We start from the raw sequence: 24697 nt of genomic DNA, 5'->3' as shown, positions 1-24697 counted from the left end.
AACGCGTGGGCTCGGGGCTACCCCACTTGTGCCACGTGGGTTGCACGTGGGCAGCCACGCGGTGAGTCCCTGGGCTGCAGCTGGGGCTATGGCTGCTCGAACCGAGAGGAATAGCCCTGTGACCCTGCCAGAAGGTTGTCAAACCCCCCCCCCAAAAAAGCATTTTGGGGTGAGGAGGGGATCACCGAAGCTTGCAACCGCTCTGCAGCATCTCCCGCTGCCCGTGTCGGCGGGGTTAAGCACGTGCCCGCAGCCGGGGAGGGGAGCGGGACAGAAAGGCTTTATTTCAGCTCATCGCCCCGATCCCGCTGTGTGTCCCCCCCCCCCCCCCATGAATGCTGCCCTTGTTCCACACCGGGCACGCCTGATCCCACCCCGCACGGGCAGCGCGGCTCCGCACCCCCGGCCCTCCTGCAGGCAGGGCGATGGCACGGCTGCCGAGATGACAGAAGACCCCCCAGCCCCCCCCAAATGTTGCCCAAGTGTAAACCCAGGCCGGTCGCCAGCCTGGGGCTTTTGTCTGCCAAGACACACAAAACCGCCCTGTCTTAAGCAGGAGAAATTGCATCATTAATTACACAAACGAGGTCCTTGTGCTTGGCGCCGCCACTCCGGCAGCCGGTGATGCTCCGGCCCGGAGCTGCTCGGGACAACCCCTTTCCATTTGGATCAATATTTCTATTTATTGATGTAAAAATCCCCTTTCTCAGTGCACCGAGCACATAAATACTCATGTTTTGAGGTTTAAAATGCTGGATGGGAACGGAGCTTGCTGTTCCCTGCCCCGCTGCGGGGTGCACGTGATGAGGGCAAATGTCTACGGAACATCCAGCCCCATCCATCTTCTCCCCATCAGCCAAGGAATTTTTCAGAGGTTCTCCCTCCAGCCCCTAATTAGGGCAGTTTCCTTTTATTTTAAACCAAAAAAGCCAGTTTTCAACCAAAAGGAACATCCATCACCCTTGCCTGCAGCTGCTTGAGTCACAAAGCCCCCGATTTTCCCCAAACTTGGGCCGGGAAAGCACTCGTCCCTGGGGAATGGGCAGGGGACACGGACACAGGGGGACGCTGCCCAGGGACCCCACGGCGTGGACATCCCTGCGGTGATTTCTGCCTCCCCGCAGGAGTTTGGGGGTGGTGGAGCCACCTCTGCTTCATGTCCCACCAGGGAGACAGCAGCTCCTACTTGGGGTCTGCCCGAATTAAAAGCTTTTTGGGGACGGGGAGGTGAATGTCACCTTGGGACAGCCCGGCCAGGGCTCTGCCCTCTCCTCGGAGTCCCAGGGGGGTGTCCCGAGTGCTCATGTGCCCTATGGAGAGTATGCAATGCCCTATGGGGAGTGCATGTCAACCTATGGAGAACACCCATGAGCCTCGCAGAGCACCCATAGCCCATGGAGGGCGTCACTGCTCCACGGAGAGCACGTGTGGCCCCGTGGGGAGCACCCATCACCCCACGGAGAGCACCCTTGCGACGTGAAGAGCATCCATCGCCCCGTGGAGAGCAGAGGTGGCCCCGCGGAGAACCCCACAGCCCGGCCATCATAAAGCCATCGGGTCCAAGATGCAAAACCCTCCCAGCAGTGTGCGAGCCCCGGCTTTTATTTAACTTAAGGGAGGGTTTAAGGAAAGAAATTCTTCTTCAGCCGCTTCCCTGGCAGTAACTCGAGGGCATCGAAAGAAGATATTAAAAACCGTACTAATAACTGCATCCAAAGCCTCTTTACATAAACACGAGGCACCCACAGCATTTCCAGCATCGCAGCCAGAACCGGCCCAGCGCCAGCACCCAACCCCGCAGCATCCTCTGTGCTAAACCATGCCTGGATGGATGGATCCAGGGAGCGAGGAGAAGGGTGCCCGGGAATCTGCTGCCCACCCCACCACCACGGCCGGGGGGCAATAGCAGGGGGAGCTGCCGGCGCTGTCGCCCCAGGTTGAAGGCAGGAGCTGCGGGCAGGGAAGGGGCAGCTGGCATCACAAAACATAATGCCCTTTGCCAGACTCAGCCCCGGCAACCGCAGAGCTGCGGCTTTTTTTAATTTAATAACCTTAAAAAATAGATATAGCCTATGTGAGATCTCCCTGGAAAAACCCCAGGCTCCCTTCTCAGTCCTCTGAATCGGTGTCGTGGCGTTGCCTGATCCCGCGGGACGGAGGGGACCTGCTCCTGCTCCTCTTCCTCCCCTTGCGCCGTGGGGACGGGTGCCGACCGCGACCGTCCCTGCTCCGGCTCCGCCGACGGGCGGGACGATGCGAGGGGCTCCTGCCTGAATCCCAGCTGCTGGCAGAGGAATCGGTGTGGTGCCGACGCCGGTTGCCGTGCCGCGACGTTTCGGGCGGGCGCTGCTGGGTTTTCCTTCGGTGGTGCCTACGGGGATGGAGGGGTAAGTGACGGCAGGGACGTGGGGGACACCAACAAGCCGATTCTGGGGATGAAAAAAGGGATTTTTGGAAAGGGAGGGGATGCCGATGGGGCATCCTGATGCCAGCCATGACCATGTGGCTCTCCTAAATCCTTCATCCCATTTTCCAGCGATGATGCCCTGCAAGCCCTGGTCGCGGGGGGGGGCGGGACCGGGGGTCCCCCCGTCCCGGTCCCCTCCCGCGACCAGGGCTCAGCCCCCATCCCAACCTAACTACCTCTCATCCTGGTCCGGAGAAGAATCGGAGGACGACGGGACAGCATCCCTCTTGTGATGTTTGTCCTTTTCTTTTCTTTCTTATGTTTCTTCTTTTTCTTCTTTTTTTTCTCCTTTTTGGATTTCTTGCCGCCCTCCGGTCTGCGGGGAAGAGATCAAGCAGTGAGGATCCCTGCCCCGCGCATCCCTCCGGCTCCTCCAAAAATTCATCCCTCCAGCCGCATCCCACCACGTCCTTCCTTGGCCAAGGAGAAGCCCCCAGCAATAAAAAAAAAAAAAGAGGTTTTGGGGGCAAAGTAGAGATTTTGGGGGTGATTCAGGCAGATGCAGAACAAGCTCGATGCTGAACGGAGCTATAGAAGCATTTTGCAAAATATTCCCCCCCCAAAAAAGGCCATTTCTGGTGGTTTCCCACCAAAGCAGTGGTCCCCATCCTCACCGTTTCTCCTCCACCTTCTCCTCCTTCTCCTGCTTCTTCTTGGAGCCAGACGTCTCGGGGCTGCTGGAGACTTTCTGGTGCTAGGGTTGGAAGAGGAGGGAAAAATACGGAGCAAGTCCGTGAGCCCGTAGCTTCAAATTACGAGAAAAAGGGACTTGCTCCCTTCGAAAATTAAATTTAATTTGGAAAAAAATTAAAATACCCGCAAGAACTGCTTCCGAATTAAAACTCACAAATTAACTTCATGCAAACAGCACATGGGGAGCTCTTGCAGGTCTCTGCGCTACAACCACCAGCTTTGTTTTTAAATAAAATACCCTGAGCGCGGGGCAGGGCTTTTTGCCTTTTTCCATCTTTTTTTAAACCTCACGAGGAAGACGTGACCGTACCGTGAAGACGGAGAGCCCCATCTTGGCCGCCTCCTTGTCCTCCTTGGAGAGCATCACCCGGCCGGCGCTGCCGCTGGGGAGAGACGTCGCCGCAACGAGTCACGAAATGGGGGAAAAAAAAAAACCCAACAAAAAACACCAAAACAAACAACCCCCACCAAAAAAAGCATAAAAATAGCAAAATTTTAAAATCTAATTGCCCTGAAATGGGACATTTTGGTGTGGGACCCCCCCCTCACACCGCTGCCCCATACCTGGAGCTGCCCAAGCCCACCACCCGGTCCACGTCCTTCTCGTCCCGCTCGGCGCCGTCCCGCTTGCACACCTCGGCCAGGTCCTGCGGGGTTGGGGCGGGGGAGAGCGTCCTGTGTCCCCCCCTAAAAATATAGAGCCGGGGGGGACGACACCAGCACGGGGCGATGCTGGGGGGACGCGTGGTGCCCCCCCTTACCTCCTTGCTGAGGCCGGTGGGCTGCCTCTTCACATTCTTGTAGCCCCTATAAAAACAAAACCGGGTGATGCGGGGGGGGGACACGACGATGCCTTGCACCCCAATTTTTTGGGGGGGGTGTAGACTCACAGGGCTGCCATCATGGCCTCCTGCTCGGCCAGGCGGACGGCGGCCAGCTCTTCCTCGCGGGACAGCGGCGGGGCCGTCTCCTTCTTGCCCTTGGCGTACCAGGTCAGGTCCTTGCCCTTCTGCCACCGGCCCACCGGCGCCATCAGGGAGTTCCCTGTGGGGAGAGAGAAATACACCCCCCCATACCCCCCCCCCCGCAACATCCTCGCACCCAAAAACCTCCATCTGCACCCCAAAACCGTGTCGGGAGGGGGGGGACAGGGAGGATGGGGATGGGGAATTGGGGGGGGGGGGGGTGTTGGGCCAAGGTCAGCCCTTACCCAGGTAGTTTTCACGTTGTTTGTCCGTTTTGACGTCCTCCCAGCTGAACTGGTCCTGGCCCCCCCGGACCCCCCCTCGGGATGAGCCGAACATGGTGCCGGACCCCACGGCGGGGGCGGGGGGGGGGTGGTTGGTGACCTGCAAGAGGATCAGCCCCGGGTTTGGTCCCCCTGCTTCCCCCTCCCCCATAGCTCCTCCGTGCAACCCTGGGGGGGGTCTCCTGGAGGGGGGGGAAGCAATGTGGCCCCACCGGAGTCGGTGGGGTAAGCGAAGCCCCGGGGGTGTTGCACAGCCTGGATTGGGGGGGGGGGGGGTTGCACGGCCTGGGGGGAAGGTGCATGGGGTGTGGGGGGGAGATTGCACAGCCCAAGGGGAGGTTGCATGGCCCCGGGGTGGGGGGGGGGGGAGCTGCACGACCCGGAGGGGGAGTTGCACACGCGGGGCGGGGGGGGGGAACAGAAGTGGCGTGGAATTGCACGGCCCGGGAGGGGGGGGGGGGGGGGGCGGGTGTTGCACGGCCCGGGGGTGTGTGAACGCACGCCTGGGGGGGGTCACTGCACGCCCAGGGGCCGCACACCGCGGGGGGGGGGGGGGGGAGATGGCGGCTGCAAACGGCGGGGCCACACACGCCCCCCCTTCCCGCCCCCCCCCCCCTCCTTTCCCTTCCCTTCCCCCCCCCAGCACGCACCTCCCGCGCCGCTCCGGGCCGCGCGGCCCGCGCGCCCTCCCCCGCCCCGCCCCGGCCGCTACCACCGCGCTCAGCCACGGGGGGGGGGGGGGAAACGGACGGACGGGGGTGTTTGCGAAGCGGACGATACCACCGCCCCGCCGAGCGGGGGGGGGGGGGGGGAGGCGGGAAAGAACCCACAGAGCTCCCGGCGGTGCCACCCCAGTCACGAACCGAGGCAAAAAAAAAAAACCCAAACAAACCCACAAAACTGCAGCACGATGACTCGTTCCCCGGCTTTATTTTTATTTTTATTTTTATTTTTATTTATTTCCGGGCCTCACTTCTTCCAGAACCGCTTGTAGGTGCCCAGGTCGATGCCCTCGAAGGCCTCCTCCGGCTCGGCCTTCGGCCTGCTGGGGAACTGCCTCCGCAGCCGGGCCTTGCGCTCCGCCTCGGGCAGCGTGCTGCTGTCCAGGGGCAACTGAGGGCGACGGCGTGAAGCTCCCGTCCCCAGGGGCCTCGCCTCACCCCCCAGCCTGCCCCCCACCCGCCTTACCATGAGGATCCTCTTCGGCTCCTGGTAGCGGAGGCGGACGGTGGAGCCGTCGGTCTTGACCAGGAGGACGGGGTAGAGGCGGCCGTAGAGCTGCCTGTGGAGGTGGGAGACGGAGGCGCGGTTGGAGTTGCCGCGGCGGGAGGCGGCGAGCACCGGCAGCAGCCTGGGGACGGCGTCGAGGCGCAGGGCGCTGGCGGGAAGGCAAAAGGGGGACCCCAGTCAGCCAGGGCTGGGAGAGCAGGAGACGTCGCCGTGGCGGGTCGAAATTGATGGAGGACGCGAACCTCCGTCGCCTCGGGAAACCCAGCCCCGCTGAGGCTCCTGCTGCAGGAACCGGCTGCTCTCCCGGGGGATTACTGCCACCGCTGCCATGCTCACCTCCGTGTCCGGCTCGCGGCTGCCATCTTAGCCCAGGCGAATGAGGCCGGATCCCCCACGTAAGCCCCCGGCAGACGGAGCAGGAGGTGAGGCAGCTTCCTGGGGACACCCTGGGGGATGGGGAGCTCTCCTGGGGTGGCTATGGGGTGACAGAGCCCTGTCCCCATCACAGGGCGGCCCCCCCCAGTCCCCTCCCAATCATGGTTCAGCCCCACCATGGCTCCCCCCCGCCCCAATCATGGTTCAGCCCCACAATGACCCCCCCCGCCCCAATCATGGTTCAGCCCCACAATGACCCCCCCCACCCCAATCATGGTTCAGCCCCACAATGACCCCCCCACCCCAATCATGGTTCAGCCCCACCGTGGCTCCCCCCCGCCCCAATCATGGTTCAGCCCCACAATGGCTGCCCCCCGCCCCAATCATGGTTCAGCCCCACAATGGCTCCCCCCCTGCCCCAATCATGGTTCAGCCCCACGATGACACCCCCCCCCCCCAACGATGTTTCAGCCCCACGATGGCTCCCCCCCGCCCCAATCATGGTTCAGCCCCACGATGACCCCCCCACCCCAATCATGGTTCAGCCCCACGATGACACCCCCCCCAACGATGGTTCAGCCCCACGATGGCTCCCCCCCCGCCCCAATCATGGCTCAGCCCCACCATGGCTCCCCCCCGCCCCAATCATGGTTCAGCCCCACGATGACCCCCCCCCGCCCTAATCATGGTTCAGCCCCACGATGGCTTCCCCCCCACCCGCAATGTGGTTCGGCCCAAGACAGCCCCCCCCGCCCCCCCCCGCCCCACAATGGTTCAGCCCAGGATGACTCTCCCCACCGCACTATGGTTCGGCCCAACGCCCGCCCCCCCCCCCCCATCATGGCGCGGCCCCAAGCTGACACACAGACCCTCCCCCCCCCCCCAGCCGCCGTCATGGTTCACCCCCAGGCGCCCCCCCCCAGAACCGCCATGCCGCCCCCCGGTACTGCTCGGTCCTAGCGCCCCCTCACTGACCGCCCCCCCCCCCCCCCGGCCCGCGCTGATGGTCTGCCCCGCCGCCCTCCGCTCACGTGACCGCACCCTCCGCCGCACCGCGCTCCTCTAGCGCCGCGCTCCTCTTCCCCGCCCCCCCCCCCCCCCGCCGCTCCCTTCCGCCTGACGTCAGGGCTGCGTGGCCGCGGTGGCGGGGGCGCGGGGGCTGCCGGGACCGACACCCCCCCCTCCCTTCCCCCGGTCCCCCCCGTCCCCCCCCGCCCTCCCCGCCATGAGCTGGCGGCGGCTGCGCGGCGCCATCGCCCGGGCGGCGGGTGAGAGCGGCGGGGCGGGGGGGGCACCCGTCCTCCCTGAGGGGCCTGTCCCGGCTTTTGGGGGGGGGGGGGTGGAATGAGGCCTAACCGGCCCCGGGGTGCTGGTGCCGTCATCCGGGGTGCTGAGCCCCTCACAAAGGTGCTCGGCTGAGGGGGCCCAGCCGGCCCCGGGGCGCTGAGGTGCCGGCCTGGGGGTGCTGGTCCCGCCATAGCGGCTCTTGGCTGGGGGCGGGGGGGGGCTGAGCCCCCGGGCGGCCTGGGGATGCTGAGCTTCACCCCTCGCCGTGCCTGCATGTGCTGCTCTGTCCACGCAGGACGGCTGTGGGTGTGGGCAGTGGGACAGGCTTGGACCCCACCGGGCTGTCCCCAGGGCTGGTGGTGTCCCCGTTTCTCCAGCCACGCCGGGTCTCCATCACTGCGCTGCTTGGGGGTGGCTCTGGGATGTCCCCGTGTCTGTCCCCCCCCTCCCCGGTTAGAGAAGCCAAACGGGGATTTGCACGCTGAATCGGTTGGGTTTTGCGGGTACCACGCGAGACGGTGAGGTGAGACAGGGGTTTGGGGGTAAGCGCCCTTCAGGTATCCGAAAATAAAGCTCTGCGTGGTGAAACACAACGTTCATGAGGGGAAGTGGATGGCAAAACCACCCCTGCCTGAGCTTCATCTCCGTAGACATTTACCCAGCTGGGTAAACTGGCTCAAAGCAGTTGGTTGGTTAAACTTAGTCCAGTTTTGCAGTAGGACACTGTCTTGGAGTGACTCCTGGCCTCATCTGTGGCCTGGACCTAGGTGATTTCTGCGGTGACCATGAGCAAGCGGTTCTTGTTCCTCCTGCCGCATCATTGCTCCCTGCAAAGCGAGGAGGGCGAATCAGTGCAGCCAGTGGAGGGGCTAATTAGTGCTTTTTAGATAATTGTTTCCAGGAAAAAGGTGGCTGAGTGTTCCCGCCAGCTCTGGGTGCCGCTGTGGGGATGCTCTGCTCCTCTTTCAGTACTGCAAATAATTCCCTTTCTTTAAGCAACCCGCTGGCTGTCAGGGCAGGACCTCTGAGCCCAGCTGTCCTGCACGGTCTCCGCATGCTGGGAAACTGCAAATGAAGCCCCGGAGCTTTCACCCACCCTTTCCCCAACTGAATGAGCGCAGATCACGGGGCCGTTGGAGCAGCCGATGCCCTCTGAGCGGCCGAGGGGACGTCCTGCCCTTAGGGCTCCTCGCAGACGTCGAGGTGCCGAGCATTTGCCTGCTCTCCGATAACGTTAAACTTTGTTGTGTTACTGTAGCTGGGCTGGGTTTTCAGAAAGTATCCTAAAACTCAGAAAGGTGGGACCGGCGGCTTTGTAACAAACCTGCTAAAAATAGGGAATGGGATTATAATCCTAATCCAGGAGACCTTTCTTGGGGCTGCAGGGAAACTGTCCTTTAATCTTCTTTTCTGCTTTGTAAGGGGGCTCTACCTTCTCTTTAAAGCCTCTCTGCTAATCAGCATTAATTTTGTTTAACTCTTGTGATGTCTGTCCTTTGCTTTACTGGTTGCGTTGCCACCTCCCAGTTAAAATCCAGGGCGAGTTCAGCAGGCGGGAGCAGGCCGAGAAACGTTCCTCGCCCTTGTGACAACCTCCTGCGTCCTCCTTCGGTGACCACCTCGTCTTTTTGCAGCCCGGCGGCGTCTACGTGGCCGTTTGCCCTCAGTCCCAGGTGTGGCACCTCCCCAAATATGAGGATCTTTATTAAACTTGCTGATCCACGCCAGCCCGTTGTGGTTTTGGTGATATGTGGTGGTTAGGCTGGATCCAAAACCGTTTTGAGGAGTAACCCAGTGGAGGTGAGAGACCCTTCGTGCTAGGTGTTTGCAGATCGGCTGCTCTGAAAATGCCAAAATCTGAGCAAATGGGGGAAAAAAATTGAGCTTCTGCTCAAAAGAAATACCTACCTGTAACGTTACTGCTGCAAACAGCTTGAAAATGTGACGCGCGGATGCCTTACTGGGCTGGGAACCGAACAGGAGATTTAAAAAGCCCCGTATCCACCAGATCTGGTTTCTCAGGCTTTCTTGGCACTTTACTTGTGGTTTTTGAGGGCTTCAGGTTGCCGGAGGGAGCGGAGCTGTGTTTGACAGGGTTGGGGGAGCGGAGGAGCCCGGTGAAGGCAGCAATATCGGCGTGCAGACCCTCTCGTCGTTACGAGTGGTTTTTCAGGGTCAGGGCACACGTTTACCCAAACGTGATGGTGGAGGTGAGGGCACCCGCTCCCGCGTCTGCGCCGCTCACGTCTCGAGGCAGAGATAGTCTCCTCTGTTTACCCTCCCGGGACATCGTCATCCTTCGCCTCTCCGGCCCCGAGCAGCTGCCCCCAAAATCCCGCACCGTGCCGGGTGGTGGGCGCCTTCCGAAAACGCTCCGTGGGAGCTGTTTTTGCTCTGCGCTGGCACAGATTCCCAGTTTGCCAGCCGGGTGTTTGCCGTCTCCCGCCCACGAGGGCCCAGCCCCTTCATCTGGCAGTGGAAAAGGCTTTTTTTTCCCCTCTAAATTACGTCTTGTTTTCCTCTGCAGATCTCCAGCAAAAGAGGAGGGATACATTTGGAGGGAGGCAAGAGGAAGCACCTGCAAGTCTCTTGGTTTATTTTTAGCCCGTTTCCCAAAGAAGTGAGACCTGTGATCGCAACCCATTTGTCTTTTCTTGCTTTAGTTCTGAGTATTTTGGGGGGGAAAAAAGGGACTAAGGTAAAGGAGAGCGTCTCCATCTTCCCCTGACGCCCCACCGACGCTCTTTCAGGCAGAAAAGCGCTGCCAGCACCGGGGTGGCACAGACCCTGCAGGGTCCCACCACAGAGGTGCTGGGACGTGCTTATTTTGGAGGCTTGGGTTTGGCTCAGCTTGGGCAAAAGAGAAGGAGTTTCCCTGTCACCTTCGTGGGGGATAGGTAGCCTAATCCTTGACCTGAGGCGAAGCAGTGGCTGGAGGCAACAGCCGTGCAGACTGTGGTCCAAAAGAAGAGGAGCGTTGTCTGCAGAAGGTGAAATCCTGGCTAAAACCAAGACTGAGTGATTTTCTGGAAGAGTTGCCTCAACCACACAACTGTTGGGTGTGTAACGTGAGCGTAGCAGCTGTATAGCCTGGGTTTCGTGCCCGATGTGCCTCGACACTATCTAAGAGCCCATCTGTTCTTGGTGTTTGTGGGCACCACCACTTGATCACCAGCTAAAGACGTGCTACGTTTGAGAAGGAGGGGGGGCTGGAGACCTCCTGAGGCCCCCTCCAACCTGAACGAGCCGGCGGTCTCACCCAGGAGGTACCACACCTCCCTCTGACCCACCGACAGCAGCTCTTCCCCCTTGGCGTTTACGTTGGTGACCGCAGGGGACGTGTGATCCGTGAGGTTACGTGCGGAGACAGGGAGAGTTTTGCTGTTTGCCGAAGTGCCAGGCCGGCACGTGCCAGCACCCGTCAACCCATTAGCGGTGTTTGACTGCAGCTTTACCAGCTGGGAGAGCAGGGAGCGGGGAAGAAACCACGAGAGGAGATTAAAGACCAGCGAGCGGTTTTCATTGGCCGTCTTAAAATTGCGGCTCGGTAATTAAGGCTTTAGGCAGCTCACAAATAGCCCAGCTTTCGGCCGGCTCGCTCGTATTGCGAGCCTGTCGCTGCTGCGAGGAGCTGGACTTTCTACCTTGGCTGAAAGGGAGGAAAAGGAAAAGGTAAGGATGCGTTGGAGCCTGCTGCTAGCCAGCGCTCTGCCTGTTCCTCTTCCCCCTTCCCACTTTGTCTGGGGTTGAATGAAATGATTGCAAGTGATTTGGGCAGCTTTAAATTCCCCTTTTGCTGTCGGTGCCTGCTAAAGGACAGATGAAATTTTGAGCGGGGAGAGAGGAAAGCTCTTTACCCTCTAGCTGGGATGTGAGCATCCTGGCTGGGATCTGCAGGCAGGGGCTGGGACTTGTGCGTCCGGAGCAGTTCTTGGTGGCACAGCCAGATCATGGTGGAGGGAGAGCCGTGAAACACCCGGACAGAGTCCGTGCTGGCATCCAAACGTCACGCGCGGGGGCTTTCGGTGGTGGCCGAGGAAGCCGGCCTGCGATGAAGGAGCATCGTTTGGGAGCAGATATGTTGCGAAGTGCGCTGGGATGACTGGAGGGCGATGAACTTTATGTAGCTCCTCTTTCTCTTTGGGAGTGTTGCACAAGCAATGGTCAGGGTTCACCAACGCTCTCCCGCTTTATTCATATGGGCGAGAGGAACTGGCAGGGGCAGAACAGGGGGAAATGCATCGGACAACTCGGCAAGGGCCCCTCTGCTTCTTTGCTGCAAGCACTGAATAGCATTTCGCTGGTGAGGAGGTGCAGGAGGGCCTGCTTTCCTCTTTCGGTATTGAACATTTAGGCAAAACCTGTGATATTTGAAAATTATCAAAGCTCAAAGGCTAAGGGAAAGGTAGGACAGGTCCCCAAAAGGACTTGCTAAAGTTTGTTCAGCCTCGTTGTGTTTTTCGGGTGATGGAGCCTAATTCAGCAACGTGGCTGTGCGCAGACGATGGGACCGGTCCTCCGAGATCCCCGGAGAGCGGCTGATCTGGTGGATCCCTGGGGCTGCAGCTCCTGGAGTACACTAACAGCAAAAAAAAAAAAACAAGTTTCCTTTTGGATGGTGATTGAACGTGGGTGTTTTTACGCCCACGTTAGCTGCCGCTGGCATCTACTTCAGACTTTGTGTATTAATACCCCGTCCTTTCATACAGGCTTGGCTAAACTCTGGTCAGACGAGTGCAAAGCGTCCTCAGGGAACGGAGGGAAAACTCTTCTAATTTGCTAGCTGTAGTGCTGCCTGATAGGCGTCTGCGCGATGGCAGAGCTGTGCCGGAGGGATTTAGGGATAAGGAGGTATCCAGCTCACGCGGGCCGGGGTCAGGGAGGCAACCCGGCTAGGTTAGCCTGCTGCACGATCTGCGGCTGATTTTGTAAGAGACGGCATTTGGCTTAAGGCTGTTTAAAAAGTGATTTGTAAGGTCAGGGTAACATTGCTATGATCTAATTTAAAATGGAGAGGCATTATACTGTCTGTTGGCTGATTGCTCCTGAGGTCACACCCGGCCGATGAGGTTAAAAAAATGCATTTCCAAGGGCTTTACTGCTTGCAGAAAGTAATTGTTTTTCAATAGGAAAAATAGGCTTGTTTAATTTGTTCCGCTCTCGTCATCGCCTCTGTTTTAGAAGCTGCTGAATTGCTGTTGATGGATGAGGGTCCCCAGCGGTACCCCCTACACTGTCGTACAGGATTTTCTTCTTTATTCACATGTTGATAATTAACCTTTCTTCCTCCCCAGAGAGGCAGGCACATGGAAACACCCAGTTTTTTTCTTTCTGGTTGAAGAAACAACTGCAGAAAGGTCTGTGTGGCCCCAGGCTGCCTTTTTTTTTCCTGTACCAGGAACCAAACCCTTCTCTCTTGCCACGAGACACCTTGAACTGGAGTTAGTGCTCCAGGAAATATGGAAATAAACCCCAAAGCATGTTCGTGTCCCAGGTCATACCCGTGTTCAGACCGCTGTTGCAAGGCTTTGGGGTTTAGTGGTGGAGGACGAGCTGGGCTTCTGGGTCTAGGCTTCAGTACGTTGTCTGCTTATGGTAAAGGCTTTGCGTGTGGATATTTATCCCAGGACTGATAGGAAACATTTAACTGTCCGTCACAGGCTCGTAGTTTGCACTTGTTAGGATGTAAATGGGCAACATAAGAGGTATGGCGATCTCATGGGCTTCCCATCCCTCGCTCGGAGCCCCGTATGTGTAACGCTGGCTGAGTTCTGCCCTTTTTTCTTGCCAGCATCTCCTGCAAACACTCCTTGAGGCCTCTCCCCGTGAGAGGGAAGTGGCTGTGACTCTATCAGTAAGGACAAGTATTAAGCTGGCATTGCCCAGTGTGTCTGGATGTCCCATGATGTTTCCAGATGCCACCAGGCCCAGACAGCATTTTCCTCCTGTTAGAGAAAGTTTTCCCTAGGATTTGGGTCCCAGAGGCAGAGAACAGAGCTAGGACAGGGCTGGCTTGAATTATCCCAGTTTAGTGGCAGCTGGAGCCCAGTTTCCTCCTTTGGGAAGAAATATGCCTTTGGGTTATGTCCTATGAGTCCTCAGTCCCTTGAGAACGAGCGTTCACGCTGCAGTGATACATGTCCTTTATTTGTCCGAGGTACTCGTTCCCCAGGTAAGAATTGGGGCCAGCAGCAAAGCGAGGTGAAGCTGTCCTGCTGCATTGCTGGTGACCTCCGCTGTCTGCTTTCCCAAACGATATCTGACCCCTCAGGGCTCCCAGCTCAGATCTTTTGCAGTAGTACAGAGGTGGCAGCTCCCACTATTTGCTGTCAGTTTGCTAATTTAATAGTTGTTTGAATTTCCCTGGTATTTTCTGCACTCCCAGTTACTTTCTATCAGCTCTAGGCTTGTGATTTCTCATCCTTTCAGATTTGCCTGCAGAAACTTGCATCCAAGGGTAAAGGATAGATGCTGTTTTGTGGGGCCGAGCACCCCTGGGAATCCATAGCTGTCTTTTTTCATGGGTGTTTCTAACCAGACACGTATTTGTCTGTCTCTAGCCATGCAGGGACCGAGACCAGTGGTTCTGAGTGGCCCATCGGGTGCAGGGAAGAGCACTTTGTTAAAGAAATTGCTTAAAGATTATGAGAACATCTTCGGCTTCAGCGTCTCCCGTGAGTATCCCTGTGTCTCTGGGGAAGGGCAGTGGAGGAATTCAGGGCCCCTAGCCCAGAGCCTGCTTCTGTAGCTGTATTCATGCCCCAAATAATGGGCTCCCATGACTTGCCTGTGTCCTAGTCTGTCGGTGGGCTCTTTGGGATGTTTAAATAAGTCAGGACGCCTTTTACTACTGGTATCGAGTGGCAAGTCTAAGATTTGTCTGGAATAGCACCCTTTCCAGGTCTGGTGACTCCCCACACCTCTAAACACAGCTCAGAGAGGTGATGAGATTTTTCTGAGTGATTCTTGACTCTGAAAGTAACAAAATCCCTCCCCACACCTCTGCTTCAAAAGCCAATTCTTTCCATCCACCTGCAGGAGCTGATGGGGATCAGGGGCTGCAGACCAGAGTCTCAGATTTAAAATTAAAGAGTTTCGTGAAGCCCATCTCATTACTGGGTCAGTCAGTGAAACAGTTCGCCCCATCACCTGCGTACGTTCCTCCTCCTGCCATTGCTCTGGTGGTTTGTTGACTTTTTCTACGTCAGTCACCAAGTGCTGGCCAAGGGTCCTTTTTTTTTTCTACCTGGGATGGTTCCCTATAACGTGAAAATAACCCCTGGCCAGCTGGCTTGATCCACTCACGTCTGCCTGGAGTTCTGCAAGGTGTTTGTAAGTACATTACCAAAATGTTTTTTACTGTCCTAACGCTTTGGATACAGCAAGTGAAATCCTTGCTTTGAGATCTGTGAGATCCGGATTCATTTTACCAGGAAAGGGCAAATACTGGTTGTTTAAAAATTTAATGTTGCTGGAGATGAAAAAAACTTACAATCATCTTTCCTTTTCTGTGTTTCATCCTATGCTCTTGATTCAACTGAATAGCTCATCTCAGTCCAAACTAAATCTTACCGTTTTCCCCAAGGCTGCCTCTTGGTAGATTTTTTTCCCCCCCCTAAATCTCCATAGGCCACTTAGACCTTTACAACTGGTGCTTTATAAAAACTTACAGGTGATCAGAGCCTTGTTGCATTAGGTTAACTGCTGGTCCTAAAGAAAATAATCGGTGTTGCCCTCCATGCTGACCATCAGCTCCTTTTTGGTTTGCAGAGCATGTGCTTCAAATATTACTAGTTTGAACGACTCCAACAGGGTTCAAAGGCTGTCCGATTTATTCACCTACCTCCCGCAGGAGTTTGTCCTTATTCATTGAATCCGGCTATTTTAAGCACCTATGTAGGTGCTGCGTGATCTTTTAAAATGAAGATAACTCTGCGAAGTAGGGCACCGCTAATTCCCCTGAAGCGAGGCAGAGGTCCAAATAACGTGTCTAGGATTACACAGGAAGGCTGTAGCATAGCTGAAAACTAAGCCCAGCCTGGTAAGTCCCACACTGACCGCTCAGCCCCTAAAAATCTTAATTGATTGTTTTCAGGTTATCTAGAATTCTTCGATTAAAGGCCAATCCTGCATGTTGTTGTGTGTTACACTAGCTGATTCCAGAAGCTTTGATCATTTTAAATAGAGGATCAGTTTACTATGTGATTGGGTCAATCTGCTGCGTGTGTGCTTTTATTTCTTTGATACTATTACTTCCTTGGGTGATCTACAAAATTGACAAGGCTGTTTTTTGCTTACAGATACCACGAGGCAGCCAAGACCCGGAGAAGTAAATGGCAAAGGTGAGTGTGGTGCAGTTGGGCCTGTCTCGTCAGACTCGGCAAACTATTCCTCTGAAAAATTTAAGTTTTTATGTGAAGTGCATGCATCAGTCCCCACTAGCAGATAAGTTAGTCCTACATTTATGTTTATAGGGCGCGTTTCCTTAGGCAGATATTCAGTCCTACATTTATGTTTATAGGGCGCGTTTCCTTAGGCAGATATTCAGTAATGATATATTTGAGAGTGTGTATGTATATGTGTATATAAATATGCATGCATACACATGCTTTTGCTCTTTATCTCAGTGGCAATGAGACCGTAGCCGTTTACCGCTGTTCTGCAGCATGTGCCATGCGTTGGAGAGAAGATAAGGAAGAGGGATGGACTTGGCAGAGCAAAACCAAAATTTAATTAAGCGGTGAACTGTTAACAGAAGCAGAGCACGTGCTGCCGGTTTTCTTTTCTAGACGCTGTCTCTGTGGCTCGCTGGCTGAGGTTTTCAAAGCAGGGCTCTCAGTTTAAGCACCCTGGTCCATACTTGGGCTTGATTTTTCCGAAGTGCCAGGTAGCTCTGGTGAGATACCTCAAATGCACGCTGCTTTGGGAAACGCAACTGCTTAATGAGATATCTTTATCTGTATGAATAGCTTGTGTCCAGCTGGCCAGCTGCTTTCCTGTTTTCTGGTTTGTTTGCATATTTCAGAAAGAATCAAATGAGGTTTGTTCTTAATTTCTGATGGCAGTTTTCACTCTGAAGTGAAAGGGAGGAATTTTAACAAAAGATAGAGAAACATTCCTTTTTAGTTCGTTTGATTTTGATGTTCCCTTTTATCTCCCTCTCTCTCTCTCTCGTCCCATTCTAGTCTTTAATCATAAATGCTTTCAAAGTAAGGGCCTTGGCAGTCCTGCTGTAATGTGTTCCACACATGCGGGGAGGGAGGGGAGGTTCCCACTGCACCAGAAAGGGAAAAAAGTATGAAGAAGGGAGTACAGCAGCATTTCTGGCCACACAGAAAGCTCCAAAACATTTTGAGCAGGTGTCTGGGCAATTGGTGTGCAGAGGGGATGCTGTATACAGTAATTAGGAAGTAGGTATCTGCAGTCTGCCAGCGTTGTCCAAAGCGGATTTTAAGTTGCTTCTCCCCTAAGCACCCATGGGTGTCATTTTGACCATAAACTTTACCTTAAAAGCTGTTAATTTCTGGCTATTTTTCCTGTTTTCCCTATCCAGATTACCACTTTGTTACCAGAGAGGAAATGCAGAAAGAAATTGATGCCGGTGAATTCATCGAGCACGCAGAGTTCTCCGGAAATATGTACGGGACGAGGTATGCAGTTCAGACGCTGTCGCTGCTGAACCCCGGTGGTGCCGGGAGCTGAGATGATGGTGAAGGAAAAAATATTTTAGCTTTGCAACACTGTTTTCCCCCAAACACGCGGATTCTTGCCATAAGCAAAACCTTTCATTTTGATAGTGGGGTCCTTTGTCGGCTTTATTAAGATGGCAAAATGAACTCTTGCAGAGAGTTAGCTCATCGTAATTAAATCATGATTGCGCGATGAGATTCTCTATAGCCTCCAGTGTTTGAGGGCTGCTGAAGTAGTTCATAGGCTTAACATTTTTCTTGCACAGGGGTGATTTTCACAGACTATTTACGCTCCTTAATATTTTCCAAGTGCTTGCAGAGAGTCGTGGGCAGAATGGAGACTTACTCTCATTATCCCTGCGTTACCTAATGGTCTGAATATGATGAATTCAGGAGCAGAAGCGATGACATCTGTATTGGCTGTCGTGAAAAAAATATGCGTGCTGCTTTGGTAAAGTGGCTGCTTACGAATAGATAAATTGCATGGCACCCTTGACTGGAGTTAGGTGGATTTTAAAATAGCGTTGCCCTCGGTGTTGGAGCTGATGATCAATAAAACATTAAGCTGCAATGTTAATTAGAAGTCAGACATCTTATAGAATTATTGTGAGAAAATCGTGGCATTATAGTAAAGGACCTGCTAAGGAGGAAAGTTAAATGTTTCTTGAGATATTTAATTAGTCGCATTAAAGAGATTTGCCTGAAATGCTTTTCAGGAAGACCTACATTTCTTAAAGAGCTGAATGTGCTTTTTTTGAGGAATTTTTTGGAGATGGCTAAGTTTCCTTCTGAGGATGGTTTCCTTATGGGAGGTGCCAACATAAGGCCCCCAGACTGAACGTGCTGTAGGTGTACGGCTCTGAAGGAACGGTTGGTGATTTTGCATTTCAGTAACGTAGCTGTTTTAATGTGACACGCACAGGCGTCACTGCTGTCACCGCAGCTAAGGGCAGCCTTGCAGGGGTCTGGCCATGCTCCCTCTGAGGCTGATGGAGGAGCACAATCCCCTGCCCTGGCCTCGATACTTCCAGCGTCGCTGCTTTGGCAAGAGAAGTGAAACCTGACAGCTCATCTTCCAAATACCCAGCACCAAGGAGAAACTTGAGTTCAAGCTCCTTAATCCCTGGCTTCATCCTGCGTAGGACAGGCTTCCTTCCTTCACGTGTGTCCTGCTTAATCCAGTCGGCCGCAGTGTGGAGGAGATGGCTGCTTTCTGATGCCTGTTACAGAGGTGGAGTTGGTTTTGGTGCCTTTTCCTCAGGGTGGGTGCTGAGAAGGCATCTCTCCTCAGCCAATTTCCATGAAATTTGCAGGAATTCGATACTTTAATCAAATTATATGACGTGCTTGGGTTTGGTTTTGAGGTGCTTTTCTCCCTGGCCCTCACTTTCATCTTCAGTCCCCTCTGCATGTTCACGCTGCCGGTGCTCTGCCTGTGGTGGTGGGTGTGCAGGGTGGGAGGCTGCAATTAACCCCAGCCATCTCAACAATAAATACCTGTTTGCAAACAAAACAAATACAGAAACTCGCCAAGCTTATGTTTTCTCTACAAGTGCCTAAGGATGTTTCTAATCAGATGTGTGATAAAATGGAGAGAGTACCTCATACTTATCAGAATAGTTGAAGTTTTCGCCAATCCTTTCTGCTCCCTAAATCTCACCAGCTAATAATAATGAATAACCCAAAATTAATTGCTTAATTTAAGAGCCCTGAAAGGGCCCTGTCTGTGGGATAGTGCTGAGCCCTGCCCACAGAAACTAGGATTTCTTTGAAGTTGCCTTAAACTAGAGGCTGAAATCAGAGTGCAGGCATGGGGTCTCTTTCTCGGGGCTCTGAGAGCTGCTGGCTCTTTGTAGATCGGTTGTAGCAGGAGTTAGTTGATACCTGGTGATACCAGATGAAGTCTGTGGCGTTCACGTGGCAAACCAAGCTGTTTTGGGGAGGTTTTGTGGCTTTGCAGTGGATAGGGCTCAGATCTGGGCTCTCGCTGCTGCCCACCCGGGCAGGGAAGCAAACCTCTGTGTTTGTATAGGGCACAGTGCTGGTCTTGCAACTTCGCTTCAGCTTTCTCCTTCCTGTTGGGGTTTGTCACTTGTTTTGTGGGACTCCCGGGGCAGAAGGGAAGTCACCAGCCACCTCCATGCGTGACCCCATCACGGCAGTGTCTCTGCAGGCAGTAGACCCTGCTGCACTGACCAGACCAGCTGCGGGACCCCAGGGCCGCCTGTCTGCCTCCTCTTCCCCACCCTCCGGCGTGAGGAGCTCACAGCGTCGCTGTGTCAGGCTGCTCTGTTGCTCATCTCTGTTCGCCGGGGCTTTTCTGGGCTTGCAGGCTCCCAGAAGTCTTTATGGCTTTCCCCATCTCGGCTCTGGTCCCTGTTCCTCCGAGAGGCACCTTCTGCTTGCGCTGCCTCTGTCCTCTCCAGCTCTGTTCGCAGCGAGCTGTCGTGTAGCTGTGGTACCCGTGGGTTCAGGACTCTCTGTCTGTGCTGTCACATCTTCCTCTGCTCACACCCTGCCAACAGCAGCGCCGTGGCCGCAAGCAGCTGCTGCGTGACACCCGTGGGTGCTTTCCCTCCGTGCCGGTGAAGACCCTGTCTTCTCCAGCTGGCACAGCCAGGAGCAGGGCTGGTGAGAGCTGTGGGAGGAGGGCTGGGGGTCCCGAATCCTGCTTCACTGGAGCTGTGACTCCTTGTTCCTGGGGTGTAGGACAACACAAGAGCATTTGTTTCAGGGAGTCTGTTTTCAGTGTGTCTTTGCAGAAGGCATCAGGGAGCAAACTTTGGTGGCGCAGGGTGACAAGGTGAGGTCCAAAGAGGTGCACTGGGTACGGGCAGGGAATCGAGCAAGTTGGAGGCTGGCTGTAGGACAGCGTTTTCTCTTAACCTCTGCTTCCATTGCATGACCTCCTGACTTCACGACCTCAAAACCTGCAGTGCCACCTCTGAACTCCTGGCAGGGCTTCTATCCGCACTGTCCATCATGCCATGGAGCCCTGGCTTGAAGGAGAATCTGCGCTCAGTGCTGTGCAAATACTGACTGAAACGTCCCCCAAAAGGGCTGCTACCCAGTAACTAGTCCAGATACTTCCAGTGCACCAGGAGAGGGTTGGCGTTGCTGCTTTTAAAGGGAGAATTGTAGGCGTTCAGGAACAAAATTGAGGCAATTTCCCCATGTTGGGGAAGAGATACTGTCTTTAATGACGTACAAGAACCACCACTTAAAAATATTTTCTTAATTGTGCATCTTGCAACCCAGGCAGGAGCATCGATCTCCATCAAGCATCCTTCAGGAGAGCGCATGGGTACAGAAATCGGTGGATCTCTGGAGAAGGAAAGTTCTCAGTGGTTTTGCTCTTTGGTGAAGGTTGCTTCCTGTGTTTGTCAAAGGCAGGAGCTTTACGGACTGTACCCGAACCACAGTGCTCATGGGATAGTCGCACATTATCCATTTCCACACCTTCCATCATGGTTTTGCCAGCCTCTCTAGCAGGAGACAGCAGGTCCCTGCTCCACCCCAGGGACCCAGAGGACACTTGGGGAAAGAGAAACTGTTTAGCAAGAGCAGAGCAGGCTCTCTCTTCTCTCCTGCCACAATCTGGGCACAGGGGAGCCCTGTGAGGTGAAGACTTGCTGCTGGAGGGGGACACACCACACCCCCACTGCCTTGGCTGGATGCTCTGACCCCCTTCCCTCTTTGCTCTGTCCCCAGTAAAGGTGCAGTGCAGGCCGTTCAGGGCCAGAACCAGATCTGCATCCTTGACATCGACATCCAGGGCGTGAAGAACATCAAGAGGACAGACCTGAACCCCATCTACATCTCCGTGCAGCCTCCGTCCATAGACATCTTGGTGAGCGACCGCCTTCCTTTGCCGTTAGGCAGTTAGAGGTAATCAGCGTCTTGCTCTGAGGCGATGGGGGTTCCCCTCTCGTTGATTCATCTGTATGTTTTTAAGGGCTGTAGAATAGGTGGGGAGGACATTGCTGAGCACACTGTTACCTCTGCCCGGTCCAACTCCCCAGCCGCTGGCTCCCAAGGATAAATCTGCCTGTGCTCTGTTTTTTGAGTCCCTCCTGTACAGTTTCCACACCTTGGCGTGTTTGCCTGCGTTGGGTTATAGACTCCATTGCGGCGTGGGCAGCCTTTAAATGCATTAGTTGTGCTTAATGCTGGGGAGAGGAGGAGATTTTTGTGCTGAGACTTACCTCCAGCAATTAAAGTTAAACCAAGGGAGGCTGGTTCTCTGCAGCACCAGAAATCCTATATCCCTCTGGTCTTATGGGGCCCTATATAACAATGATTGCAGCGTGCCTCTCGCAGAAGTGAAATCACTGTCATGGTTCAGAGAAGGAAGCGCACACATATATGCGACTTGCTGAAGCCGTGCAAGGAGTACATGGCAGCGAAGGCCACGACTCCTGGCTCTCCCCTCTTGCTCTCACTACATCAGGCAGTCTGTGTTTCTCGTTGAGTTTGTGGAGAAGGAAGCCAACAGCACCCGATGCCAGAGCCCAGCAGAGAGATTTCATCTCCCAGCAGTACCTGCAAAAAAAAAAAAAATACGAGGGGGGGAAAAGGAGACTGGGAACCTGAGCTCTGGGTAGGAGACCTTGAGCCCAAACTTAGCTTGCCCGCTGGTTTGCTCTGGGCTGTAAACGAGGCCCCTCACCCTTTGCAGAGTGTTACCTCGCACGCCTGTGGTCGCCGGCCGTAGCAAGTGGCAGACAGCAGTGGCTTGTGGGGTGGGTGGTGGTTTCTGCGTGCAGCATTTGGAACATGCATTTCTTTAATACGTTTGTCGTTGGGTTTAGGAAAAAAGACTACGTGACCGCAAGACTGAGACAGAAGAAAGTTTACTGAAGCGTTTGACTGCAGCCCGTGTAGATTTGGAACTTAGTAAGTCCAGGGGCCTTCAAGTGATGTGCGGAGGGAGAGGGGATGTGTTGGGCATTTAGGAGCTTTTTTTGGCATGAACATCTGAGTTGTGTTCTCCGAGGAGTGCTGGCAGGGCTTGGACCTTAGCTGAGTTTGATCTAAGCACCATACCGCATCATTTCCCACTGCAGTTCCTTGTGGGCGGTTGGCAGAGAAGCACATTAGCAGTGGCTGAAATAATAATATTAAAATGCCCGAGGAACTCGGGTCATGCACGAGAGATGACACTGGGAAGAAACATGTTCTCTAACTCCTCTGTCCTCGTCTCCTTCCCCAGGTAAAGAGCCTGGCCTGTTCGACTTGGTCATTATTAATGATGATTTAGAAAAAGCCTATTCCGAATTGAAGGAGATACTCCTGGAGGTGAGTCGTTCAGGGCTTTTCTACCTCGCTCCCCGGGCAGGCATGACCTCTAGGCTGAGCAGGTGAGGGTCTGTCTATAGGCAGCCACAGAAATGTGACCTCATGCCCACGTTTGATCTGGTTTGAGCTGCTGAGTGACGTAGTTGAGCACAGATCGCGAATGAGTGATGATGGATCAGTGGCCTCAGAGTGGGAAACGGATCCAGCGCGATACTGGGTTAGGGGCAAAATAAACCTACGTCCCTGGACAGCATGGGAGGGGTGTGCTATTTTTGAAGAGCCTCTAAGTCAAACCTTGCCTTGTCCCTAAAGGCTCGTGCGTAAACTCTGGGCTTGGTCCTGTGATGCTGTGGAGCTGGTCTGAGGAGATGATCGCTCGTGGTCTCCAGAGCTGTGAAACTATCAGTTGTTCCCAAAGAGTGACAGATGCTCAGTTGTTTTCCTGATCTCCTTGCAGGAAATCAAGAAGACCCAAGAATCCAGGAAGTCCTGAGCCGAGCCTGCTTGGACGTTTTAACTTTGCACATCATTCCCGAAGCATATCACACCATTTTATTCCGAGACATTCCCTTTAGGCTGATCCTCCTCCCGAGTTACTCTAGGATGTTTCTATTAAAAGGAAAGAAAACGAAACCCGGTCACGCTTGTGTTTCTGTTCGCCACGCGCTCGGCGTGTGCTCCCCCAGGTTTGTACCTCAGGCGGACGCTTTGGAAGCGATTGCACGGCATCCGCTGCCGAAGGGCAGAGCCGTTCTGCGAGGCTGTGGAGGAGCTGTCTGGGCAGCCGCGGCCCCGGCACGTGGCTTAGGATCCCACTCCAATATCTGTGGAGGTACACGTTGTGCCAGCTAATGCCACTCGATAAAGGGGTGCTATTTCGATTGATGTGACCCCCATTTCCACCTGCAGACGGAGGGGCTCCCGTCTTTCCTGGCACCTGATGTCACAAGTGTTGGCATCCTCTTGCTCCCTCTGGTTCGCGCTTCCTTTTGCAGAGCTGGCTACAGCTCCTCCAGGCGTTTCTGATCGTCTGTGCCTGCCACCCTCAGCCTCTGCGCTGTTTTGTTGTGTCGCTGTGGCAGAGCAGCTCGTCGGCTCGGCACGGCTCGGCTGCTCTAACCGCAGTCCTTGTGAACAGATGGGTTTGTTTAATAAGCTGAGAGAAGAAGGGAATGGTTGCAGGATATGATCTATCCGCTGCCTTTTTTTCTGGGGGAAAAGTACTGTGAGCTTCTCCTCCTCTGCCATCCTGGCAGCAATCTTGTAATTCACGTGTACTTGTTGTTCCGCTTGACTTTAGGTGCGGGTGGATTTTTAAATGCTCTTATACCTACAAGTTGAGGGAGAAAAGATTTCCTTCCCAAGCTGTGCAGCCTTGTTGGTTGACGTGCTTGAGGGCAGCAATAAATCCCTTTTCCTAGGAAGCGGGATCCGTTTGATCTAGCCACTGTCCCTCATCGTGGTCTCTGCCTTGAGACGTGGAGAGCTTTGCCTGAGGAGGGCTGGGAGGATGCTTTTGCACTTCTCTTCCCCGGCTTTCTTCAGCCTTAACCTCGACGCTTTCATGTAACTTCTGAGCCCTTTGGTCCCTCCAGCAGGTCGTATCCTGAGCCTCCTTGGAGGGGTTGGTTCCTCACTGAGCCCCTATATTCAAAGCACGCCAGCCTTCCCCAGAGGTAAGTGTGGGAGCGAGACGAGCAACGTTGCATCTGGTACCTCCAGGGGATTATCCTGGGTTTGGGCTGCAGGGAAGGAAACCCTTGCTGCAAACAGGCGTGCGGCAGAGCCGCTGGCAGGGTCGCTTATCCCAAAGCCTCTTTTCCTGGAGGACGCCAGCGGTTTGCGTTTGATCCTGAGAAATGGCAAGTTCTGCAGAGCTGCCATCCCACAGGTGGTGGCTTCCAGCCGTCTCTTCCCCCACCCCAAAACCAAACCCAGATCAAGCTGACGTCGTGCAGACCACGAACGGCTGGACCGTGCAATGCCAGGCTGTGATATTTTCTCACCAAAACCATGTCTTACCAGAGCAGCTTTGTACCTTACGCTCAACTCTCTTGGGTTTCATCCTCTTCATAGCCCGTCTCCCCGCTTTACCCAGCTGCTCTGCTCCAGCACACTTACAGTACCTCTTGGTCCGGGTCACCTCCTAATTTACGAAGCTCCATCCTCCACGTTGTTATGGATAGCAGCAAGCAGAACCAGACCTTGGGCAACCCTTTTAGTACTTCACTTGCATACAGAAGGATGATTTGACGATTATTTTGATCATTTACCTCTCTTGGGCTGTTTTAAATATATCTTTCCTAGATGAGACTCTCAAATCCTTTCTGTTGTCATGAGTTTCATCTTGCGAGGTTCTCGTTTTGGTTAAACCACCAGAAAATGCTCCTACTTCACAGCATCCAGCCC

At 54.7% G+C, this 24697-nt stretch overlaps 3 protein-coding genes across 6 annotated transcripts; 1 reads left to right on the top strand and 2 right to left on the bottom strand.

The window, feature by feature from the left end:
• Positions 1 to 2010: 2010 nt before the first annotated feature.
• C2H1orf35 (chromosome 2 C1orf35 homolog) lies at positions 2011 to 5343 on the bottom strand. The gene is given in 10 exon segments (XM_050892465.1): positions 2011 to 2371; positions 2644 to 2713; positions 2716 to 2783; positions 3082 to 3161; positions 3471 to 3543; positions 3725 to 3807; positions 3922 to 3967; positions 4051 to 4204; positions 4371 to 4509; positions 5302 to 5343. Coding segments are annotated over 9 exon segments (930 nt in total). The 5' UTR covers positions 4465 to 4509; positions 5302 to 5343; the 3' UTR covers positions 2011 to 2109.
• A 35-nt stretch (positions 5344 to 5378) lies between these two features.
• MRPL55 (mitochondrial ribosomal protein L55) lies at positions 5379 to 6001 on the bottom strand. Its single transcript, XM_050890948.1, has 3 exons — positions 5976 to 6001; positions 5598 to 5787; positions 5379 to 5522 (listed from the first exon to the last, which is right to left on the bottom strand). Exons 1-3 carry the CDS (start codon positions 5999 to 6001, stop codon positions 5379 to 5381), a joined length of 360 nt encoding a protein of 119 aa, XP_050746905.1.
• Positions 6002 to 7222: 1221 nt separating this feature from the next.
• Positions 7223 to 22921, top strand: GUK1 (guanylate kinase 1). 4 transcript variants are annotated; one of them, XM_050891496.1, is made up of 9 exons: positions 8830 to 8974; positions 9829 to 9921; positions 13862 to 13975; positions 15602 to 15643; positions 16855 to 16951; positions 20702 to 20840; positions 21802 to 21886; positions 22203 to 22288; positions 22746 to 22921. In XM_050891496.1, exons 3-9 carry the CDS (start codon positions 13864 to 13866, stop codon positions 22779 to 22781), a joined length of 597 nt encoding a protein of 198 aa, XP_050747453.1. In that variant the 5' UTR covers positions 8830 to 8974; positions 9829 to 9921; positions 13862 to 13863; the 3' UTR covers positions 22782 to 22921. The 4 variants fall into 4 exon arrangements, with proteins under 4 accessions (XP_050747452.1, XP_050747453.1, XP_050747454.1 ...); XM_050891495.1 differs by lacking the exons at positions 8830 to 8974; positions 9829 to 9921 and adding an exon at positions 7223 to 7282; XM_050891497.1 differs by lacking the exon at positions 9829 to 9921.
• The last annotated feature ends 1776 nt before the right edge of the window (positions 22922 to 24697 follow it).

Source organism: Gymnogyps californianus, chromosome 2 (genome assembly GCF_018139145.2).
Source record: "Gymnogyps californianus isolate 813 chromosome 2, ASM1813914v2, whole genome shotgun sequence".
Taxonomy (NCBI): Eukaryota; Metazoa; Chordata; class Aves; order Accipitriformes; family Cathartidae; genus Gymnogyps; species Gymnogyps californianus.
Note: the sequence above shows the minus strand (reverse complement) of the source record. Positions and strands in the feature narration are given on the sequence as shown.